The sequence below is a fragment of the Enoplosus armatus genome, chromosome 7 (genome assembly GCF_043641665.1).
Source record: "Enoplosus armatus isolate fEnoArm2 chromosome 7, fEnoArm2.hap1, whole genome shotgun sequence".
Classification (NCBI taxonomy): Eukaryota; Metazoa; Chordata; class Actinopteri; order Centrarchiformes; family Enoplosidae; genus Enoplosus; species Enoplosus armatus.
In genome coordinates this window covers 792908-814436 of record NC_092186.1, presented here as the reverse complement: position 1 = coordinate 814436, position 21529 = coordinate 792908, and the positions used below count along the sequence as shown (strand labels likewise).

Here is a 21529-nt window from a genome sequence, read left to right as displayed (position 1 = left end):
TTTGAAAATAAACACTGTTAATATACTTCAATCTTTCTTCCATGCAGTGATACTGACGTGTTACTAACACCGACAAGATGCAGGACATGTTTAGCCTAGCTTAGCATAAATACTGATGTAGAAGCAGGGGAAAATGACTAGCCTAGCTCTGTCCTAAATTCAAGCAGCTCACTGATTTGTAGCTCTGTCCTTAGCTCATTAGTTTAATCTGTGTACAAACAGAAAGTAAAACCACGGTTTGTGGTTTTCGGGGGGGGGTTATGTGCTGGAGCTCTGACTCTGATTTCTTGACCCGTCCAGCGTTTTAATATCGTCACCGTGTTCCCAGAACTCAGAGTACAGTGTTATCAATGCTAATAGTAATAAGGGAGAAATATAACTCATAATAAACCAGAATATCCTTTGATGTATGCTAGGTTGCAAAGACTCCATAAACTGCAGAGGGATCACTTGGACACAGAAAAGGACATTATCACTACTGCTGCACACTCTCACAGAGCGCTGTAGTCATTAATCCAATAAAGCGAGCGTGAGGGCGCACGGGACTGAATGCCTGCGACAACACGCAGCCACAGGTGTTTCGACTGCTAATCCTCCACCACAGATTAAAGTCACAATGAATGAGTGAAAGACGAACAACAGGGATTAACCAGATTTAGTGAGGGGTCTCCTGGCTCTGCATGCTGAGAGTTTCTCTCCTCAAGGACGAAACAAAGCATTCAGAGCAGAGTGTCACTTTGACTTCAAAATAATAATGTTTGTAAATGAAGCATTAATGAAATAAAAGAGGCCGGTCCTTGTTGCTGTTAGTAAGTCAGAAGCTTAACATGGTGACCAGGAGCCAGACCATGAAGTGCTTTAAATGTTAAAACAGTAACACAGCAAGACTTAAAGAGAAGCTGTGAGGCAGCAGGACAACTGGACGCAGCATCAGTATCCATGAGGTCTCATGGTGGGGTGGAATGAACACTGCAGCCTCTAGGGGGCACCAGCAGAACATTAGACTGTTGATAGGTCAGCAGTGAGTCTACTGATGTGAGAAGATAGAAAGGACAGATTGTCTTCTGTACGTCCAACAGACAGGTCATCAGCTGGGACAACCACCGCGGAGCAGAGTTACTGCAGCCTTTAGATCGTTTAGATTCAGGATTGGGTCTAGTTTTATTGCTTAAAGGGTAACGAAGTTTAGTTTACTAGTCATGAGGAAGACTACAAAACCCCCAAACTGACACAAGGCAGTGAAAGACAAACAATTCAAAAAATATACGTGAATCGTTAAAGAAATAATCATAAACCTTTATACTTGTTTGGTTGTTTTCTTTCCATCAATCTTTCCATTTGATTTTAAAACTAATTTATTTGACTCTCCTGTTAATCTTTCACAAGTCCTTAGTTTTCCGATGTTTATGTCAGTACCATTTTCCTTATTGATTATTTATCTGTTTCCTATTTTCCGTTATGCAGTGTTGGAAGAAGTATTCAGATCCTTTAAAGAAATCATCACAGCGAGAGAATCTGAAGAATAACTATGAAGCTTTATTCGCACCGGAGTGAATGTACACATTCAGTGTACATAATACATACTGTCAACACACAGTACATAACATCTGTTGTACTAGTAAAACCCTGCAAATGGTGCTAAAGAGCTGTTACTTGCTGTTACTCGTTAACAGCTCTTTAGAATATAAAAATATTCTGTAATCTTTTCACACAGACTTGTGGCTCAAGCAGTGCGACAGAATACAAACGCTGAAGATCTGTTCAGCGCTAACGGTCGCAACACTGACTTTCTTTTCCAATCATTTACTTTGATTAAAAATGTGTGACGTAAAGAGTGTTTTCCGTGAGGTAGTGGTTGAACTGCCAACACCTCAGTCTTACTGAAGCGTCCTGGAGGGAGATGACTATAAATTCACAGTGTAAACAGAACATGTCTGTCAGCTGTTTTCTTTTTCTGATCCGTCTCCACAGTCAGCTTCAGATCTCAGAAGCAGTTTTTACTCGTCATCAAAGTCTGCAAAAGCAGGATACCAGTAGCTGTCCTTTCTTTCCGATTTGCCTCTAGTTGTATTTTCTTCCATTTGTCGTTGGACTTTCTTTATCCTGGAGATTTGAGCGGCAGCCAGGCAGATCATGCCGACCTACCGGAGGCAACATAAACAGATTAGAAACTGATCAGTGCTGCTTCTGTCCAAACTCTGTCTGTTTCTTTCTGTCATATACCTGAAGATTCAATGTTATATCTATATAAAGTTACCTTACCTTATGGTAATGCAGTTTAAAGCAGGGCCTGATTAAAAAATGCTTTCTTGTTGGGGAAACAACATCTTTCAAGAATTCATAGTTGGGTTTTTTGATCTGTTTCTTGATAAAGAATAATACCCACAGTATATTCTCTAAGCTCCAAAGCTAACACATTTCTTACTGAGTCTTTCATCTCATGTGGCTCTTTTATATGAACAAAGATCAGTCCAGAAAACATACTGGCTTCTCATTTTCTAGCCAGCGCTGACTGTTGCCTTTAGATGTTAAAATGAAGTAGAAGTAACTTGTCCACAGGCCAAAGAAAAACCTTGGCTGTTGACTGAGCTCTCTGAAATCCCTGTCTGTACTGACCAAAGATCTTTTGTTAGAAAGAATCACCACTCTGTAAGATCAGAAGTGGAAGGTGTATTTTTGTAGTTCAGCAAGAACATTTTTTGCAACTTTCTGAACAAGGCAAAACAAGTCTGATGAGTCCTTTAGACTGAAACAAGTCTGAATCTCCCAGTTGAAGGTGGGGTGAAAAGATGTCATGGAGAGGGGGGAGATGCAACCGTCTCAACTGGAAGACACTCATAGTGTTGCACACAGTTGTTCACACAAAAAGTGCCAAAATAGTTGTGTAAAGAATGAAAAGACGGAGCTGAGAGGGAACTTCAAACCCTGCCTACATTCTCATCTCCACACAGCTGGCCAGTCACAGCATGAAGTGGGTCTGAATATCGGATTGTCAGTTTTGGAAAGTTCTAGACAGAAACTGAAGCTGTCCTCCAGTCAGCGGTCTTACCTCGAGCAGCAGCAGGCCGGCAGTCAGACCGGCCACCAGCAGAAGGTTGTTTTTAGCCCACCAGATGATCTTCTCCAGGCAGCCGATGGTGAAGACGTCCTCACCGGCTGAACGCTCCTCCAGCTGCTGCATCCCATAACCACACATGGTGTTCAGCACCGTCTGCCGGAGAGAGTAACACACTGTTCCTGCTCCCCAGATGATCAACCCTTCAGATTTCAATTACCCCCTAACCTTTCCTCTAGCGCCACCCTCAGGACAAACTTTGTATGTTTCACTCCACAACAGGTGAGACTCTGATAAATCTTCAGGATGTTGTTGCTGTAATGAGCACTGTAGCCTGCAGGGGGCGCCAGCAGGACTGTAGACTGTTAATCTGGTTCTCACATGTAGAGGAACACAAGGTTAATATTTCTACATATGCAGATGATACGCCGTTGTTTGTTTTTGTATCACTCAGTAAAATCAACGCTACTAATGAACTGCTTCAATGCATTTATCATTTTAAATTGTAGTTAGAAGTTAACCAACATCACCAGCAACTAAACCAAGACAGATGTTCAGTTAAATGACTCATGCAAAGGCCAAGACAATGAAAGCCCCTGACTCTAAATGTCAGCTATCAAACTCACGACTGAGGTTCCATCGATCCAAACGTCTCTTCATAAACCACACAGACTGACAGACTACAGACTGTGGTTCAGACCTGGTTCTGTAGGTGAATGCAGCAGGAGAAGGGAACTCCACAGGCCTCCAGACTGGGGTTGGTGTCCAAGCACTCAAAGTAGACATTATGGGACCAGTCCTTATAGCTCTCAACTCCACAGCACTGAAACTGCAAACACAACAAACAGCTCACTACCAACGAACTCCATCTTAAAAGGCCTGAAGCTGAATCATTAAGGACACAAATCATTGTTCTTCTTCACCTTCTTCTGGATGAAGTCGATGGCGTTCTCCAGGTCCCGGTCCTCCCTGTAGCGGACGATGGCCTTCATCATCAGCCTCTCCGTCCTCTCCATCACCTGAACAACAGGTTTGTTTGGTGCTTCAGTTAATTCATGCAGAATTATGTTTCCTGTCTCATCAGAACGGTGTGATGTTACCATGTCAGTGAAGAGGTATCCCACGACTCCAGCAGCGATCTGCAGGAGGAGGACGGCCGCCAGGATCCCCAGAAACTGCAGGAACAAACACCAGCTGGTTACAACAGACGGCCTGAACAGTAAGAACTCAGCAGCACTGATGTACATAATAAATATTACACTGAACCCGGAACAATTTAATAGACAGAAGATATCAGCTGATCAGGGATCAGTCGTACCATCTTCAGCAGGCAGGTGGCGTTACGCAGCGCTCCGAAACATCCGAGGAACGTAATGAGAAACATCACCGAGCCGACGACGATCAACAGCAGAGCTGGATCTACTGTCAGGGTGTCAACCACATCTACACACACACACACACACACACACACACACACACACACACACACACACACACACACACACACAGGAAACACACAGTTGAATTCAAACCATAATTCGTCACAGCAAGTAAAAGTTGAAACATGTCTGATTCACTTTTTGTGGCTCCTCCTCAGGAATGTTATCAGCAGTGTATTGTTTTTATAACACACACACACACACACACACACACACACACACACACCAACTACATGAAAGAATGATATATAATATTCATTCCCTTTCCTTCCCTTCATCGTCTCTGGCTCTGCTTTTGTTTCCACTGTTAATAATAAATTAAACAACACATTTGCTCAGGAGGCAGTGCACATTCAGTGATGACACAACCATTGTTGGAATGTAACTAAGTACATCTACTTGAGTACTGTGCTCAAGGTCAAATTTGATGTACTTGTACTTTACTTGAATAGTTTAAGTGCTCCTTTCAGCAACGACCTGTGTTCACAGTCAGCCTGAAAGAAAATGATGTAAATCATATCAGCTCCACTTGTTGTTGTCTGTCTGCAGCCGCCGGCTTCACTCTCCTACTGAACCAGTCAGTCCTCTTTTTAATGATCCAGAACATCTTTGGGCCGGTTTGACCAATTTTGCAGCAACATGCAAGCTGTGAGTAGCAACGTGCATCCTGCTCATTTTGACTCATTTCACAAATCAAAACAGACACCATACGTGCAACCCACGCATGAGCACCTGAGAGCCTGTGGGACCTGTTGGAGATGAGCCAGACCGACGCAGACCTGCGCAGTTTCGGTCGCCGTCTTGTTGAGTGAATTGCATGATGGGTAGTGAATTTGTCCGACTTGCTCTGGATGCTCGACTGCGTGAGATTTGGAAATCTCGCGGGCCAAAGACGTGCGCAGCTGACAGAGCTAGGCGCCGCAGTTGCTCTTCACGAGCTGCAGAAGCAGAATGTTTGATGGGAAAGATCGAGCCAATAGATCGAGCTGAGCGCTCATTGGGTGTTTTTACCTCATGGTATTGATGAAAGTTTTACATCACCACGCACAACATATTCGTCAAATTTTTCAAAGTAAAAACTAAATCTCATAATTTTATTGGAACACATTTGGAAGAAATAGACAAAAAACCTTCTTTTACCTGACAAATGTTGTATTCCTAATAAAGGCAAAGACGTTCATTTAATAACGTTACGTAAAATCATCCAGTGAACTCTTTAACCTCCAGATATGTGGATGTTGATAACTCTTGTTCTCCTGTATTGTGTTGGTTTGTGCCTGATGTTATATTTACATTTTCTTGTTGAATGAAGTTGAACAAAGCTGGAGTCAGCTGACTCCGAGCTGTCCGACTTTCTGAGACCTCCCCCATCATCACCTCCCCCCTCATCTCAAACAAGCCGTTTATCTGCAGTTTGACAGTCATCCGTCACACGAGGCGCCGCCACCATTTGGAAAATCACTTCTGTGAAACATCCCAGTTCGTATAATACGATGAAAACGTACAGAAGAAAGTTCAGGTTGGGAGGCGGTTACAGGGTGTCACGTTCCTGCAGTCGTGAATATTTAATAATACACATATTTAGTGCATCCTGTTATTATGATTTTTTGACCAACCTTTCTCCTTGGCGATCTTGGCGTAGATCCCCACCGCTATGAGGACGGCGCTCACAACCTGCTGACACAGAGACGATGTTTTATCAAGAGAACCTGACCCACATTAAGACAGGCAGACATCTGACTTCCAGGTTTTGTGCTAAGCTAGGCTAAACACGTCCTGGACGGACAGGCAGAGATGAAACTGAGATCCATCTGAATCATGAAACACAACACTGTGGTAAAACAACATAAACAAAAGCGAAGGATCTGCATTGGTGTTGGACGTGTTTCTACAGGTGAGAACATGAAATACTCAGCTTCATTCTTGACCTTTGAAACAAGCTTGACTACTGTGACTTTGTGTCTCATAGTTTTAATAACTTAACATCTAATTTATTTTCTTCTCCTGGCAGAAATGGACTTCCATAAAAAAATTACTGCCCACATTTTACTTTACATTTTGGCTTTAAATTGATTGATATTAGGTTTTATTGTAAATATTTTTGGGGAAAAAACACGCTCAGGATTGTGTCACTTTTTCATTTGTCCACAAATGAAGCGCTTCTTTTCAAAATCAGAGGAACTTAAACTTCAGACCAGTGACATGGTGTAACTGTGGTGTTGCAGTAAAACCATATTGTGCAACGAGTTAAAGAATGCGCTTTGCTGAGATCGACCCCACGAATGAACCTGTGTACGTACATAAACACATACACACATGTTGGATCCTCAGACCAACACAGAGACTCACCCAGAAGGCGTAGCAGAAGACGAATAAAGTGTACTTGATAGTTCGGTATCCTCTCATCTCCCCTCAGCAGGTCTCTGTTCTGTCTGACTGAAAGTCTGTTCAAGGTTTCTTATCTGCTGACATGACGGCAGACGACGTGTGTCGGCCTGCAGGACGCATTCCTCCTGTCAGGCTGCTGGAGGTCCTCCTGTCATCACAGCGAGGGAGGAGGCTAACCCTAAACCCTGTCGCTGTCAAACCACATCACATCTGCTGGTTCAACAAGAACACCCCAAGTCCTGTCAGCGCCCCCTACAGGCTGCAGTGTAAGGTTTGTCCTGAAGGTGGCGCCAGAGAAAAGATCATCATTCAATGATGGAGACCTCATTAGATGTGAGACCCCACCTCTTTAAAATAAAAACATTTATTTGCTATTGGACACAATTTTAATGAAAAGTTGAGAATCCTGCTTTCTTCTTCCACTGCTTCCTGTGTGCTGGCTGTAGATCCACAGCGCCCTCTACAGTGTCGGAGAGCAATTCAATTCAATTGTCTTTTCAAAATCGTTGAAATGATATCTACTCCTCCCCCTTCATTAAAGATCCAGAATCTTTGCTGCTGGACAGCAGGTGTCTCCTCCTTCACTGTGAAGTCCAGTCTGTGTTTCTGCGCTGGAGGCTTCACGTTTCCACATCACACTTAAGTTAAGTTGAATATTGATCAGCTGAACGTGAAAACATCCTTCTAGAGTCAAACTGTGAACAAACACCATCCTTCAGGAACAAGAAGGAGAACATGTTTGAGTGGAGGGGGACTTTAAGTGAGTCAATAACACATTTCTGATCCTCTTGAAGAATATAAACCCAGCAGGAGCCTTTAGGAAGCAGTCAGCTGGTGGAACAAACAACTTCCTGATGATCTGAAATGAATCCCAACAAATCTAAAATATAAACTCCAGCAACACGTGGAGTGTTAGCGTCACCTGATGGGTGGAAGTCCAGAAATATCTGACGTCGTCCTGCTGATCAAATGTTCAGTTTGAAGGACATCAAATCATCTGCTCCATCTTCTTCTTCTCTGCTCCAATTCTGTGCCTCCTCTACCTCCTCCTCCCCCTCCTCCTCACCCCCTCCCTCCTCCTCTCCTCATTAAAGCAGATTGTGTCTCTCAGAGGATTACACTCTGCTGTGTTTTCCTCTCCACTGCAGGTCGTCTTCCTCCGACCCCCCTGTTATTTGAGGACCTGATTGAGGACCATGGGCCTGCTGGACATCCTCTCGTCCATCAAAGACAGAGCCGAGACGTTTCTGAACGAGAAGAACGTGGTGACGGACTTTCTGGGGAAGTTGGAGGAGAAAACGGGGATAAAGAAGAAGATCATAGCAGTGGGTACGTGAGGTTTGTTCTCTGCTCGGTTCATCACAAACTTGCTCTGGATGATTCGACCGTCGCTCGGTTTATATTTAGTAGATTTGTACCTGCATGTTGCATGTCGATGGAAACTGAAGAGGATTCAGTTAATCCTCCTGTGAACAGCTGCTGTCTGTAAACATGAAGCTGTACATGTTCTGGGTCAACATTCGAGCTGCAGTAGATATTAACAATATTTATATTATACTTTTCACACAGCGACATCCATGAGATATGATGAGCACATGATGCACGCTCGCATAAATAATAATAATAATAATAATAATAATAATATAATAATAAACTTTATTTAGTCACACTTTTCGAAACAAAGCTGCAAAGTGATGATTTACATGAACCAAAAACATTAAGATGGATGAAATTGAATCAGACAGTAACACAAGAATAAAAAGGAAATGAAACACAGAAAAGGAATATAAAAAATAAAAAGCAACAACATTAAACAGACGGAAGTAAAATGGTGTGCTCGCATTAATAAAAGCTTTTTAAAAAAAGTGATTCAAAAGATGATTCTGCAGCAAATGTATTGTGGAAGTATATATACGTGTGTGTATATATATACATATGTATACGTATATAACACACACAATACATGCCGAAAGAAGGGAAGTCACAGGATGAACAGCTCTTCAGTACGCTGCAGGGAGGCTGTACTGACTCTGGATCAAACTGCACATATGACTAATAAATAAGATGATGAAGAATTATCATTGAGCGCTGATGTTGAATCAGTTTGTTGCGTGTCGTATTCAGCTGAGGACATTAACTGCAGTGAACAGCAGTCTGTTCTTACACACTGATGCTCATACAGTGGATCAGTAACACACTGACATGATGTCACTGTAGTGCCTGGTGCACACTGTCTCCCACTCTGCAGTGAAGTTAAAGCAGATTATCCACAGAGACACACAGCAGAGCACACCGGCCTCCATGTGTGAACCGCCACATAAGCTGATCAGAGGTAGGACACGTTTTACTTCCTGTCTGTCTCACTGACATCAGGTTGAGTCTGTCAGCAGGTCAGTCAGGAGAATCCTCAGTGTTCAGTTCTGAAGACGTCTGTCTGTTGCTCTGCAGACCTGAGTTAACTTTCTCTTTCTGATTCTGGGTCATTTTAACATGTTTGCTGCCGTGATGACCCTCTGAAGACACCGTCCCCACCGAGCCAGATTTGACTGCTTTTAGAATCGGACTGAATTTCTGCTGATTGTTGTTGTTCGAGGTCTCAACAGCTGATTCAGTTCCTGATTGATCAACGATCTGGCTGTCGGACGATCGGTTGGATTTCTGGCAGATTAAATGTTTGGTTGTCTGTCTGCAGTTTGGTTCACTTTCCCAACATGGCTGCTGTCAGAGATCAGTTCTAAACCGTGAGCTTGTTTCAACATTACTACAGTAGTGTTTTACACTGCAGAACAGACTGTCTGCGTTTTCCAGCTCCATGTTTTTCTTTTTTTCTTCTTACTTTCTGTTTGTCGTCTTGTTTGAATAAACTTTAATGCCACTCAGTGAGGGCAGAAAGGACGAATAAAACGTGACGTGTGAGTTAACACGTTGTAATTCTCATGGATTCAGTGCAGCCTCCGGTTTCCTGTTTTCATTATATTTATATAATTATCTGTTCTGTGATGTATGTTGGTGCTATGATGTAGCTCCTTGTGGAGTACATTACTTTCCGGATGCACTGTATATATATATATATATATATATATCTCTATATATATATATATATATATATATATATCTATATATATATATATATATATATATATATATATGTATGTATGTGTGAAGCTGTGTTTTGTGGTACATGGTTGCCTCAAATACATACATAAACATACATCTAAACATACAAAAGTAAATAAAAAGACATTGTGAGCCGTGACTTTCATCTTTCTATAAGATAACAGTGTTTTTAAATGTGTCTGCATCAGTGTGGACGTGAAGTCTCCCTCCTGTCTCGTCCAGGTGCCGTCTCACTGACAGGACTCTACCTGGTGTATGGATATGGTGCCGCCCTCCTCTGCAACCTGATTGGTTTTGTCTATCCAGCCTATTATTCGTGAGTATTTCATATTAAGATGCAGATCTGCTTGTTGTGTTTTCTTCACTCACAGGGACACGTCTGTCCAACACTGTGATGGACGTGAAACAATCCTGAAGCTCCCCTTGTTTGACCTGAGACACTGACACCGAGCCTGTGTCTATAATGACCATAGCATAGAAGTCTGTATCTGAGAGATGAATGTATTTCTCTGTGATGGACGGCTCACCTGAGACACTCTGACAGGTTGTTTCCACTCGTATCTGCAGAATCAAAGCCATTGAAAGTCCGAGCAAAGAAGACGACACAAAATGGCTGACGTACTGGGTGGTGTATGGTGTCTTCAGCCTGGGCGAGTTCTTCTCCGACATTTTCCTCTACTGGTTCCCGTTCTACTACGCTTTCAAGGTGAGAAAACACTTAAGAACCAATGATTGTTGCCAGATTAGGCCTATTACCAACCTCACTTTAGCAGAACTCTGAACTTTAAATTGACCTTTAACACTCAAGTTTATTGTCCGAATACTAACTGTGACTTGCTTTAAATGCCCGTTGTGGCCTAAATGTAAGTAATTCTATCACCCTACAAAATCAGAGATGGGAAGTCTGGAACCAGACTATGACTAATGAGGATCAAGGTGTACACCCAGTAAATAAGCATTTATCTAGAAATGTCCCCTCTGTCGTCTGCGGTTCCAGTGTCTCTTCCTGTTGTGGTGCATGGCTCCGATGTCCTGGAACGGCTCCCAGATCATCTACAACAAAGTGGTTCGGCCCATCTTCCTCCGCCATGAGGCCATGGTGGACAACATGGTGAGCAACCTCGGCGGGAGGGCCATGAGTGCCGCCGAGAACCTCACCAGAGAAGGTACAGACCAGTTCAACACCAGCACATTGTGGTTACACACATGTATTAAGCATTCTTAGATATTCAGTTGAATATTCCTTCCTTCCCTCTCTTCAGTTCTGACCACTCTGGTGAAGAATAAAGCTCTGGTGACTCCGATGCAGCCGGTCGCTCCGCCTGAACCTAAAAGTTTACCAAGTTCCTCAGCAGCTAAAGTAGCTCCATCAGAGTCGAGCGAAGAACGACCAGTACGTAAACCACAGCTTCCGGTCTTTATGCTAAGCTAAGCTACCCATGTCCTGGCTCTAGCTCAGTATCATCAACATACCAAGTCCTCCCTCTGACCCTAACTGCTGAGTCCCTCTGTCCATAGAAGTAGAGCATGTAGATGTGCAGCACCTTGTTGTGTTGAGGTCTGTTCTGAGCTGCAGTTTCTGTGTTTCTTCTTTAGTGTTTGTGGATTTAGAGATTCCCGCGGCCTCTTAGAGTCGCTGTTTCACCACGTGTTTTCAGTGCAGTCTCGCTTGTTTGGTAGAGATGTTGGTTGGTTGACTGGTTTGTCCATTAAGATATCTCAAGAACTGCGGACGAGATTGTCATGAAGGGTCTTGATCACGTTCCTGATCCCTTGTAGCTGGTGAGGCAACCAATTACATGCTAATTAGTTGCTAGCTTGCTAGTGGTACTTAGTCACAAAAGCCCTCCAGAAGCTAGCTGTCTTGCTAAGTGTCAGTTAGCAAGCTGTCTAGATCTATCGCAAACGGGCCAAATAAATGTAGAGTTTGTCTGAGAGATGTTTTTGTACCATCGTCTCATCAGTCTGCTGTTTCCATTTCCTCAAAGGGTAACAAGGTCCAGACGGTTTTCTATCGGTCAATGCCGCTAATTTGCGTTTAAGAATTCACCAAAGTTGAACCGAGGTCAAAAGATTTGCATAGATTTACTTTACGATTCCGGTGACATGAATTGATTTAATTGCGACGTCCGCATGTTGCTTGTTTGAACACTTTCAGATTGTGACTTCTCGGGGACGCTAGCAGGACTTCACACTTTTAAAATGCTGGTTTATATAATATATAACATGAACTGTTTGTACATTCAGATTAGAGCTGAGGACTAAACATGCTAACCCAGCTGTCCTGTTACCTGTTCCAGCCTTTCCTGGGTTAACCAGTATGGTAAGTCAACTGGGGTGGTGTCAGTAGCATATTTAATGTGGTGTGACGATAGTTAATATGAACCTCAGTGACCCTCGTAGATCATCAGTGTTGTAATGGTTTAAAGGCAAAGCAGCTTTCTTCTTCGGTGGTGCTGGGCTGCAGATGTGGCTGTAGCAGCAGATGGAGCTGACAGGATCCTCCAAGAAGGCATGGAGACCTGAACAGACCTGAAAGCTTCAAACGCCCCCCTTTCCCAACCTGCTGCTCTTAAGTAGGCTAGTAGCGTCAGCGCTGAGGGAGATCAACTTCCTGACTGGTACTTCTAGAAATCTGCTTGTTGGTTTCTAATAGAACAGCAGCTGAGTTGTTGAGCTGTGAACAGAATCATTAGAGTCATTAGAGTCATTAATCCCCAAAGTAGAAAAGTACATTCAGCAGTCGTCACTAAAGATGATGCCAGTTTTTAATGTAATGATAAGAATAATGAAAAGATCATTTTAGGTCTCCCAGTAATGTAGTAGCTGTTATCAGTCAGTCGTTTGGTTTTCTACAAATACAAATGAACTTTAAGTAAAATAGTTAAGCAGTGAATAATAATAATTAATTAATTATCCTCTTGACTTCGCTATGTTTTCTGTGTATGATTTCTTCAATGTAATCAAAAACAGTTGGATGTATCATATCTGACATTTTAATGTCACCCGGTCTTCACAGCTTTGTTATTCTCCCCTGTTGGATGAAGTAGTGACCATATAGAAAAGTGTTAATGTTGTCTGTTGTTGACGGTGTACAGATGTTTTCTTCAATGTGAAGTCTTCACTTGTTTTTAATTGTGTGTTGTGTGTCTGTTGAACTGTTCTTGGCGTCAGGATGGGCTGAGCGTAGACTGACGGTAAGTCAGAGTCGTCTCTCCGAACAGGGAGGACTTGGATAAAAGATGTTGCTTTTTTGTTTTGTCATCTTGACATAACAAGTTTGTGTTTTTTAGTTACAAAATAATGATGATGTTTTGATCGCAGAATAACATCTTTGTATTTAAAACGTTTTCAGAATGATGTTGTAGAGACAGAAACAGGACACGTTTTAGTGTCTGCTGTTTCTACTTTTAGCATATCGACTACTATCAGAACTACTTGTACTATTACTTCCACCACTCTGCCTCTACTACTGATCATCAATAATCTGATTGAATGTCTCGGGAGAAATATTTCATTCACTCATTCTTACAGCCAATCAGTATCAGCGTATTGACTGTAAAACTGATCAGTTCACTGTATCGTGATCGATACAGAGAAGTAGGGCAGAGGACTGAGACCATTTCAAAATGTCATTTGAGTGGGAGAATGAAAGTGTGATTAAAATATAGAATAAAATGTCGCCCCACCCACCACCAACGTTAGAAATAATAGTCAATGTGCTATTTGGTAAAGTTTTATTGCACAGGTGCATAACTTCCAAATAAATTCCAAAGGTGTAATTTGGTACTACTTAGTACCAATACAGTAAATATACATTAATTCTATTATTGAATGTTTCACTGCTGTGCACTGACTAACATACTCTCTAGGTTACACTAATAAGTCATTGGAATTAATTATTTGGAAGTGTATTAACTGAACACTGTCTCTATAATTAGTGTTTCCAGGAGACTTCCAAGGAAATTATAAGGAAATTATTAGGAAATCATGAACCCATAAAATAATGTAAACTGTGTTTTCCTTTTTTTCAGTCCTTCAGATAGCAGCAGAGGAGGAGGAAGAGGAGCAGAGAACGAAGGTTTTCCTTTTCATCCTCACTGATCCCAACGAGAAGAGACTGAACTTCCTTTTTATATCAGATTTGTTATAATTACAACAGGATTTATTATGAAGATGTCTCAGTTTGGTCCAAAACTCTGCAAACAGACTCTGATTTGACACTTTCTTTCTTTCTTTCTTTCTTTCTTTCTTTCTAGTTATTAATGACTTTGCGGGGTCAGTGGGATTTTTTTTTGTTAGATGAAACTGGCTAATAACTAACTCACACACTCACTAGCTCACGTTTAGCGGGCTGCAGATTCTCCACCAGGTGGAGCTGTTCCATCATTGTAAGAACAATTCTACACCTGCCAACCTGCGCCACCCAGAGGAAAGTATCAGTAATAGCAGTTTGGACCTGCAGACGTAGACACGTCAGTGTCGCCTCCTACAGGCAAAGAAAGTAACAGCTGCTGAGGCTTTTAACACTTGAGTGTTACAGCTGAACTTTCTCTCTTTTTTTCTAGAGTTTATGATAGTTTATTTGTGTGTTTTTAGGTTTTATATTTACCATCTGTATCAACTGCAGCTGCAACACTCTACCTGCAGGTGGTGGAAGTAAGTTTCCTGTTCTGAGACATCAGCAGCTTCCCATCAGTGACACTGTGTGTCCTCTTTTATTTCGTTACATGTGTCACTACTATTTATGGAAAATATGTTTTGTTTTGTTTATAAATCTGAAGGGGATTGTGACCTTGATATGACAATTGCATTATGATAAGAAATAAAAAGTACTAATCAGAATAAAACAAAATGTTTGACTGCTCTGTCGTCTTGCTCACAGCTGAGAGCCTCATGAAGACAAGACTGCTTAGACACACTGGTGCTCTGAGCTAAATGCTAACGTCAGCATGCTAACATGCTCGCAATGACAATGCTAACATGCTGCTGATGATGCTGAATTATTTACCACCATTTTAGTTTAGCATGTTAGCGAGCTAACATTTGCAAATTAGCAGTTAACACAAAGTACAGCTGAGGCTGATGGGAATGTGATCAGTTTGATAGACATTTGATATATTTATAGATTATATTATACTGTTATATATACTAAGGACAGTTGTCAGTGATTTGTTGTTCTGTGTTTAATGTCATTACAGCCTCACACGGCTGCTAGAATGGACTTTCATCCTTTTCATCCTTTTTTGATTTGTCTTGTTTTCATTCTTTATGAACATTTTATTTATGGCCATACATATGAAATATATATATATATATGTACACAGTATTTACATATATGGACATATTTTTTCTATATAAAATCATTTTTTCTGATATATTACAAATATTACTTTTGTTAATATTAATCTTTTGGCTCTACAAAATATATAATACATATGGGTATATAGTCAAAACATATATATTCAACATAATAATGTGCATTTGTGTTCATACCTTTTATGATATACATGTATTTATTATACAATATATATATACATATCTGAAAGAATATATAAGTACTTTGGACAAATTACAATTACAATTATTTTAGATCTGAGAAGTTGAGCTTCATTATTTTGTAAGTCTGCAAGAAAAAACATATTCCTGTCAAACGTTGCAAATATAGTGATTTATTCTTTCTGGCTATGTTCTCATTGTCCCATATAATAGTTTTGTGGGGAGAGAAGATGTAGATAAAGCATCATCATAAGAACCTGTTTATGAAATTTAGATAACTTTTGTAGTACTTTTGTTTCATCATAATTACATCGTAATATAGATTGTAGTCCTCCAAAAATATATTATATTTTTCAACAACTTTATTGATAGAGTTATACAACAAGTTTAAACACCTTGTGTATACAGCACGATATAAGCATATATAAGTTATATAATAAACGTCTTGTAAAGCCTTTGTGTTCGGACATTCACATAAAGAAGGAATGTATTGTTGGAAGTGGACAGTCAGTTCTGAAAAGTTTGGCTTTTTGCTTAAGACTTTGGATTTGTGAATATAACATTTGGTCAAAATGATAAACAAATGAACCGGATAAAACTGTCTTACTCAGTGAATCCGAACAATACATGTTTCTAAAGTAATTTTATTACAGTTTCCTGTAATAAGAATCCACTGAGGAGACCAGAGCGTATGACGTTTCATGAGGGCGTGTCCTCTGTGTGTCGACTGTCGACGTACTGACGTGGCAGGTAACACGTTGACGTGCCGTGTTTTAGTATTTTCAGCAGCAGCATCAGGACATTGACCGTCCTGAAGTCTGTGAACGGTTACAGGAGACAGTCTAAGAGCTGAGACTCGCCCGCTGTTTTAACGGTGAAACGACTGAACACTGTAAGTACCGACAAACTGTAATCCTTCAAGATTGTTGTCACACAAAATGCCGAATTCCGTGTAACAGTTTTGAAAGTTTAACTATAACTGCTTATCGGCAAACATAACGCTTTCTTCTGTCTTTACCGAAGATGTCGCATCCATTTGAATAATTTTTTGTTAAATTCGGCTTAGAAATATTCCACCAGGCTGCAGCCTATTTCCACGTCCAGACCGCTTTAGCTAGCTAGTTAGTTAGCAGTGTTGTCCTCAACGTGCTGTGCTGGACGATAACAGGTGAACCACTAATTTACGTGAATCTAAGGCCAACAACAACGCTATAGAAGTTGAATCTTTATTGAAATATATACTTATCGGCTGATTTGAATTAAAGAGTAACTCGTAGCTATTCAGAATGTATTTTAATCCATGTTCTACTAGCTGTAAGTTATGCGTTCACCGATACACAATTGAATCTGAATTGAATATATAATTTAACAGAGGTCTGGTGAAGGCGTCAGACCGTGTAGGGCTGTAGGCTGACTAGTAAACAGTGAATACATCATAAATAAAGGTTAGCGTAATATGACATTTAATATCACTGTTGAACAGTGATCAGACAGACATTCAGGGTCAGTTAATCAACTTTAACATGGAATTGATTGATTGATTGAAATCCTGGAGGAGCAGCTGTTTTTCTCAGTTTCATGTTTATTTGACAGCTAAATTGTCAAATGTGTCACATGTGTGCACAGATACAGGAGGTGAAGCTGGTTCTGCAGCAGAATGAATATTGGTTCTAAAAATAAGAAGCGGGTGGTTCTGCCCAGCCGTCCTGAGCCCCCAACTGTGGACCAGATCCTGGAAGACATCAACAGAGCCGCTCCTAACGACCCGGTCTTCAGCATCCTGGAGCAGACTGGACAAGGTGAATCCACACAGACCTGCAGAGGGCTGAGATAACATTATAACATTACCCACATTCAAACCTTTCAGTTCTGTGAAATAATGAGCAAATGAAGTAACTAATAATAAATAAATAAATAAATAAAAAGTAATAATGTCCAGCTGTCCACTCTGTTGACTACACTGAAAAATAAAGAATCCTTTTCAGCTGCATCTCACTTCAAAACTGGTTCTTATCTGATAAAAAACCACAGATTTGATCAGAGTCACAGGACGTCATCGTTCAGCTTGGTGTCATTTACTCTCTTGAACGCACCACAGTGCAGAAGCTCACTCTGAATGTTATACATGATGTTAAGTGACTGTAACTTAGTCTGTTTGTGAAGTTGAAGTCCATCTTCTATGTGTGTGGGAGTGTGTGAACTGGTGTTTACTGACTGGTTCTCCTGTAGTTTACTGACTGGTTCTCCTGTGGTTTACTTAACGTTCTCCTGTAGTTTACTGGCTGGTTCTCCTGTGGTTTACTGACTGGTTCTCCTGTGGTTTACTTAACGTTCTCCTGTAGTTTACTGACTGGTTTACTGGCTGGTTCTCCTGTAGTTTACTGACTGGTTCTCCTGTAGTTTACTGACTGGTTCTCCTGTGGTTTACTGGCTGGTTCTCCTGTGGTTTACTGACTGGTTCTCCTGTGGTTTACTTAACGTTCTCCTGTAGTTTACTGACTGGTTTACTGGCTGGTTCTCCTGTAGTTTACTGACTGGTTCTCTGTAGTTTACTGACTGGTTCTCCTGTGGTTTACTGACTGGTTCTCCTGTGGTTTACTGGCTGGCTCTCCTGTGGTTTACTTAACGTTCTCCTGTAGTTTACTGGCTGGTTCTCCTGTGGTTTACTGACTAGTTCTCCTGTGCTTTACCGACTGGTTCTCCTGTGGTTTACTGACTGGTTCTCCTGTGGTTTACTTAACGTTCTCCTGTAGTTTACTGGCTGGTTCTCCTGTGGTTTACTGACTGGTTCTCCTGTAGTTTACTGACTGGTTTACTGGCTGGTTCTCCTGTAGTTTACTTACTGGTTCTCCTGTAGTTTACTGACTGGTTCTCCTGTGGTTTACTGGCTGGTTCTCCTGTGGTTTACTGACTGGTTCTCCTGTGCTTTACCGACTGGTTCTCCTGTTCCCTCCTCAGGCTCCTCCCGGCCTTCAGACAGCGATGTGGACTTGAGGTTCCAGCAGTGTCGTCAGTATCTGGAGCTGAACGAACGGTTGCAGGAGGTTCGAGGTCGGCTACTGCGTCAGAGGGAGGAGCTGAGAGCGGCGGGTGAACAGCTGGAGAGAGACGTGGCAGAGGTCAAAGGTCAAGCACTCTGACTCTACACTCTGACCCCTCTGTTAGAGACTCTCCTTCTCGGGGCAGACGGCCTGGTGGCTCAGCTGGATCAGGTCACACCTGGCCAAGTGAGCCAGACACTGGTGGTGCTTCAGGAACCCCAGTGTCAGCTGTCCTCTGACCTCTGACCCCACAACTTAAATATATATATATATATATATATATTATATATATATATGTATGTGTGTGTGTGTGAGAGGGTTAACACAGACTGACATCGAGGCTGACACGATGATTACTTTCATTGTTATTGATGTAGAAATTAACTTTTTCAATGAGTGTGAAGTGATGTTAAACTTAAGCATATTTTGTGACACCAGAAGCTAAAAACTAAGCAAAGCAAACAAGTCCTCATGTTTGAGAAGTTGTAAAGACCAGTCTTTGGAAGTTTTACCTGACAAAGGATGAAATCATAGTTCATTATCAGAACTGCAGCATAACTGATTTATTAGCCATTTCTGGCCTTGTTGCTCATCCCATCAGATGTGTGTTCAGATAAGTTCAGACTGAACGAGAAGCCAATCTTTGCCCTGTTTGAGTATTTCTTCAGTCCTTTCTCTTGGTTTTCCTCTAATCTCTCAGACAGTGCGGTCACACATAGAGATGTGGCAAACTGAGCTTTTTGAAGAGTAGAACCATTATGAAGTCCTGATGATGCAGTCAGGAGCGACCTCTGCTGGGCAACACATGCCATTGCATTGTCATTGAAGGATTAAATAAAAGCTTCTGTCTTAAAAAAAAAGAACATTGAACCAAAACAGAACATTTAAACAGGCTTTGCTCGCAGGAACCGTTCCTTCTGTTCATACTGGACATTCAAAGATCCTGATACAGAATCCACAGCCCAAAAATAAAGTTACGTTTATCTGAAGTTAATACGAGGCTTCAACAGTCAAATCAAGTGTCTGTCATCCAACGTTACGTCTTTAGTACGAAGTGTCCTCTTGGTCTGCAGTGGAGGGATGGAAACACAAAGAGGGAATTTGGTGCTAAAAGCACAGTAACTTTGGAAGATCTCCACTTTATCTAACAGAAGTATGAGCTTCAGATGAACGCTACACAAACGCTGCCTGGCAGCATGTTAGGAAGGATCTTATTGTCCAGTATGAACAGGAGGAACTGGTACAGCGACCAAAACCCGTCTCAGTGTTCAAATTAGCTTCTTGTTTTAAGACGGTTCCTTAAAACTAAAACCTCATGATGAAAGTCTCATTAAGTGGTCTCACTGATGTCTTAAACCAGCCCCCCACCTCCAAGACGATGGTGGTCTCGTCTGTCTTGGTGTATTGAAGCATCGGCGGGTCTTCCTCACAGATCGACACTGTCCAGTGTTCTGCTTGTCTCACGTTTTTGCTTTGACTCTGTTTGCGAATGAAAACTGGCTTCACGTTCAGTCTGAACACCTTTTTGTTGACGAGGTGATCGTTTCACAACAAGAACAAATAAAAGCACGATGCTGATGATGTCATGTTTCTGTCCGGCCTCTGAATCAAGGAAAGACGACTCGGCGCTTTAATGAAACACGTCACTTTTTATTGGATGAAAACATTTATTATGACACACCTCTGGTGCTTTTGCCTATTTCAAATGGCACCATACGCCCCTGTGGTCTTGTTCACGCTCGAAGGCTGGGACCTCGCCGCCTTTATGACCAGGTGAAGCAAGATATCACCTGATAACTCATGTCCATTACACTAAAGGTTTCCTCTAATCCGTTATGCAATTTTCTGTTTTGATAACCAATTCAGTCACATGCAGGTTCAGCGTCATTTTAACAGTTAAATATTTTGTTTGTGAATTGAAAGTAAACTAAATGCAGAGCGTACGGTACATTATTTAAAACTCATCTGCATCAGTTTGGACATGAACTCAAATCTCGTCTCCAGCCCGGCGTGAACAAAGCCGCCGACTGTGACTAACTTCCAGAACCTTCTGATGGCTTTTAAACTTGGAGCTTAATTCCATGTGCGTCTCATTCACACAATTTTCATCCTGATTTTACTTTTAGGGGCTGCTGAAGTGATTCTCCACCCAAAAATCTGACTTTTGAGTATCAAACGATCAACTACAAAGTCCATAAATCTACTTCAAGCCTACAGTTATGGGCTCAAATAAGGCCCAAAAGATTCTGCCTTTGTGAAATGATGTTATTATAATAATAATGATCTCAGATTCGGTGGTTGTATATTATCATATCAGTTCAAAGTGGTGAGTCCATCCACTGTTTCAGTTGACTCCCATGGCTTCACCTCCTGTCTGGTGGGTGAAAGCAGAGCAGTCTTCTTTCAGTCTATTCCTCTGCCATTCCTCTGCCATCTGGAGTCACGACAGTCCTGTAATCTACAGCAGGTGTTTTTGTAGTGTCACTGTTCGACTGTTGTGACTCCACAGTTAATGCACTAGCTATCTTCCATGTGACTGTTTGATGGGATTTGTGCACACATTTCAGGTAGACATTCTCAACTTTATTTCTACAACTACACTACAAACCTGAATTTCTCATGCAGAGGTGGTGATATACAACCACAGGCTTTGAAATGATGTAACATCATTTCACACGCTCAGCATCTCATTGACCCTTATTTGAACCCATAATGGATGAGTGTTTGATACTCATGAGATACAGTGGATTTCATTGGAGTATCACTTATATATCTAATAAGGGCCAGTGGGACTTGAAAGGTTTGCGTTCAAAAGCTACTCTGGCTTTATTCATAGTCAAAACATGCTATGGAAATACAGCAGGGTGGTAGTAGTACATACAAAACCGTGTTCTTATGAATAAACAGCCCCTTAATGTAGATTGATGTTCTTCCGTCCAGCACTCCGCTGTCTTTGATCTCCAAGCACACATGGAGGAGTGATGGTACAA

General features: G+C 41.5%; 3 protein-coding genes across 5 annotated transcripts; 2 read left to right on the top strand and 1 right to left on the bottom strand.

The window, feature by feature from the left end:
- Positions 1-1516: 1516 nt before the first annotated feature.
- On the bottom strand, positions 1517-7016 carry LOC139287543 (tetraspanin-33). Of its 2 annotated transcripts, none has more exons than XM_070908610.1 (8): positions 6844-7016; positions 6111-6171; positions 4374-4498; positions 4156-4230; positions 3979-4074; positions 3756-3884; positions 3050-3211; positions 1517-2141 (listed from the first exon to the last, which is right to left on the bottom strand). In XM_070908610.1, the coding sequence occupies exons 1-8, from the start codon at positions 6898-6900 to the stop codon at positions 1998-2000; spliced, it is 849 nt and encodes a 282-aa protein (XP_070764711.1). In that variant the 5' UTR covers positions 6901-7016; the 3' UTR covers positions 1517-1997. The 2 variants fall into 2 exon arrangements, with proteins under 2 accessions (XP_070764711.1, XP_070764712.1); XM_070908611.1 differs by having other exon boundaries at positions 6111-6168; positions 6844-7015.
- Positions 7017-8078: 1062 nt separating this feature from the next.
- reep6 (receptor accessory protein 6) lies at positions 8079-14120 on the top strand. 2 transcript variants are annotated; one of them, XM_070909106.1, is made up of 6 exons: positions 8079-8211; positions 10222-10315; positions 10567-10705; positions 10997-11165; positions 11262-11392; positions 14034-14120. In XM_070909106.1, exons 1-6 carry the CDS (start codon positions 8079-8081, stop codon positions 14043-14045), a joined length of 678 nt encoding a protein of 225 aa, XP_070765207.1. In that variant the 3' UTR covers positions 14046-14120. The 2 variants fall into 2 exon arrangements, with proteins under 2 accessions (XP_070765207.1, XP_070765206.1); XM_070909105.1 differs by lacking the exon at positions 14034-14120 and adding an exon at positions 12247-12280.
- Positions 14121-16273: 2153 nt separating this feature from the next.
- Positions 16274-20125, top strand: c7h19orf25 (chromosome 7 C19orf25 homolog). The gene is made up of 3 exons (XM_070908809.1): positions 16274-16390; positions 17125-17297; positions 18457-20125. Exons 2-3 carry the CDS (start codon positions 17156-17158, stop codon positions 18636-18638), a joined length of 324 nt encoding a protein of 107 aa, XP_070764910.1. The 5' UTR covers positions 16274-16390; positions 17125-17155; the 3' UTR covers positions 18639-20125.
- Positions 20126-21529: the final 1404 nt, after the last annotated feature.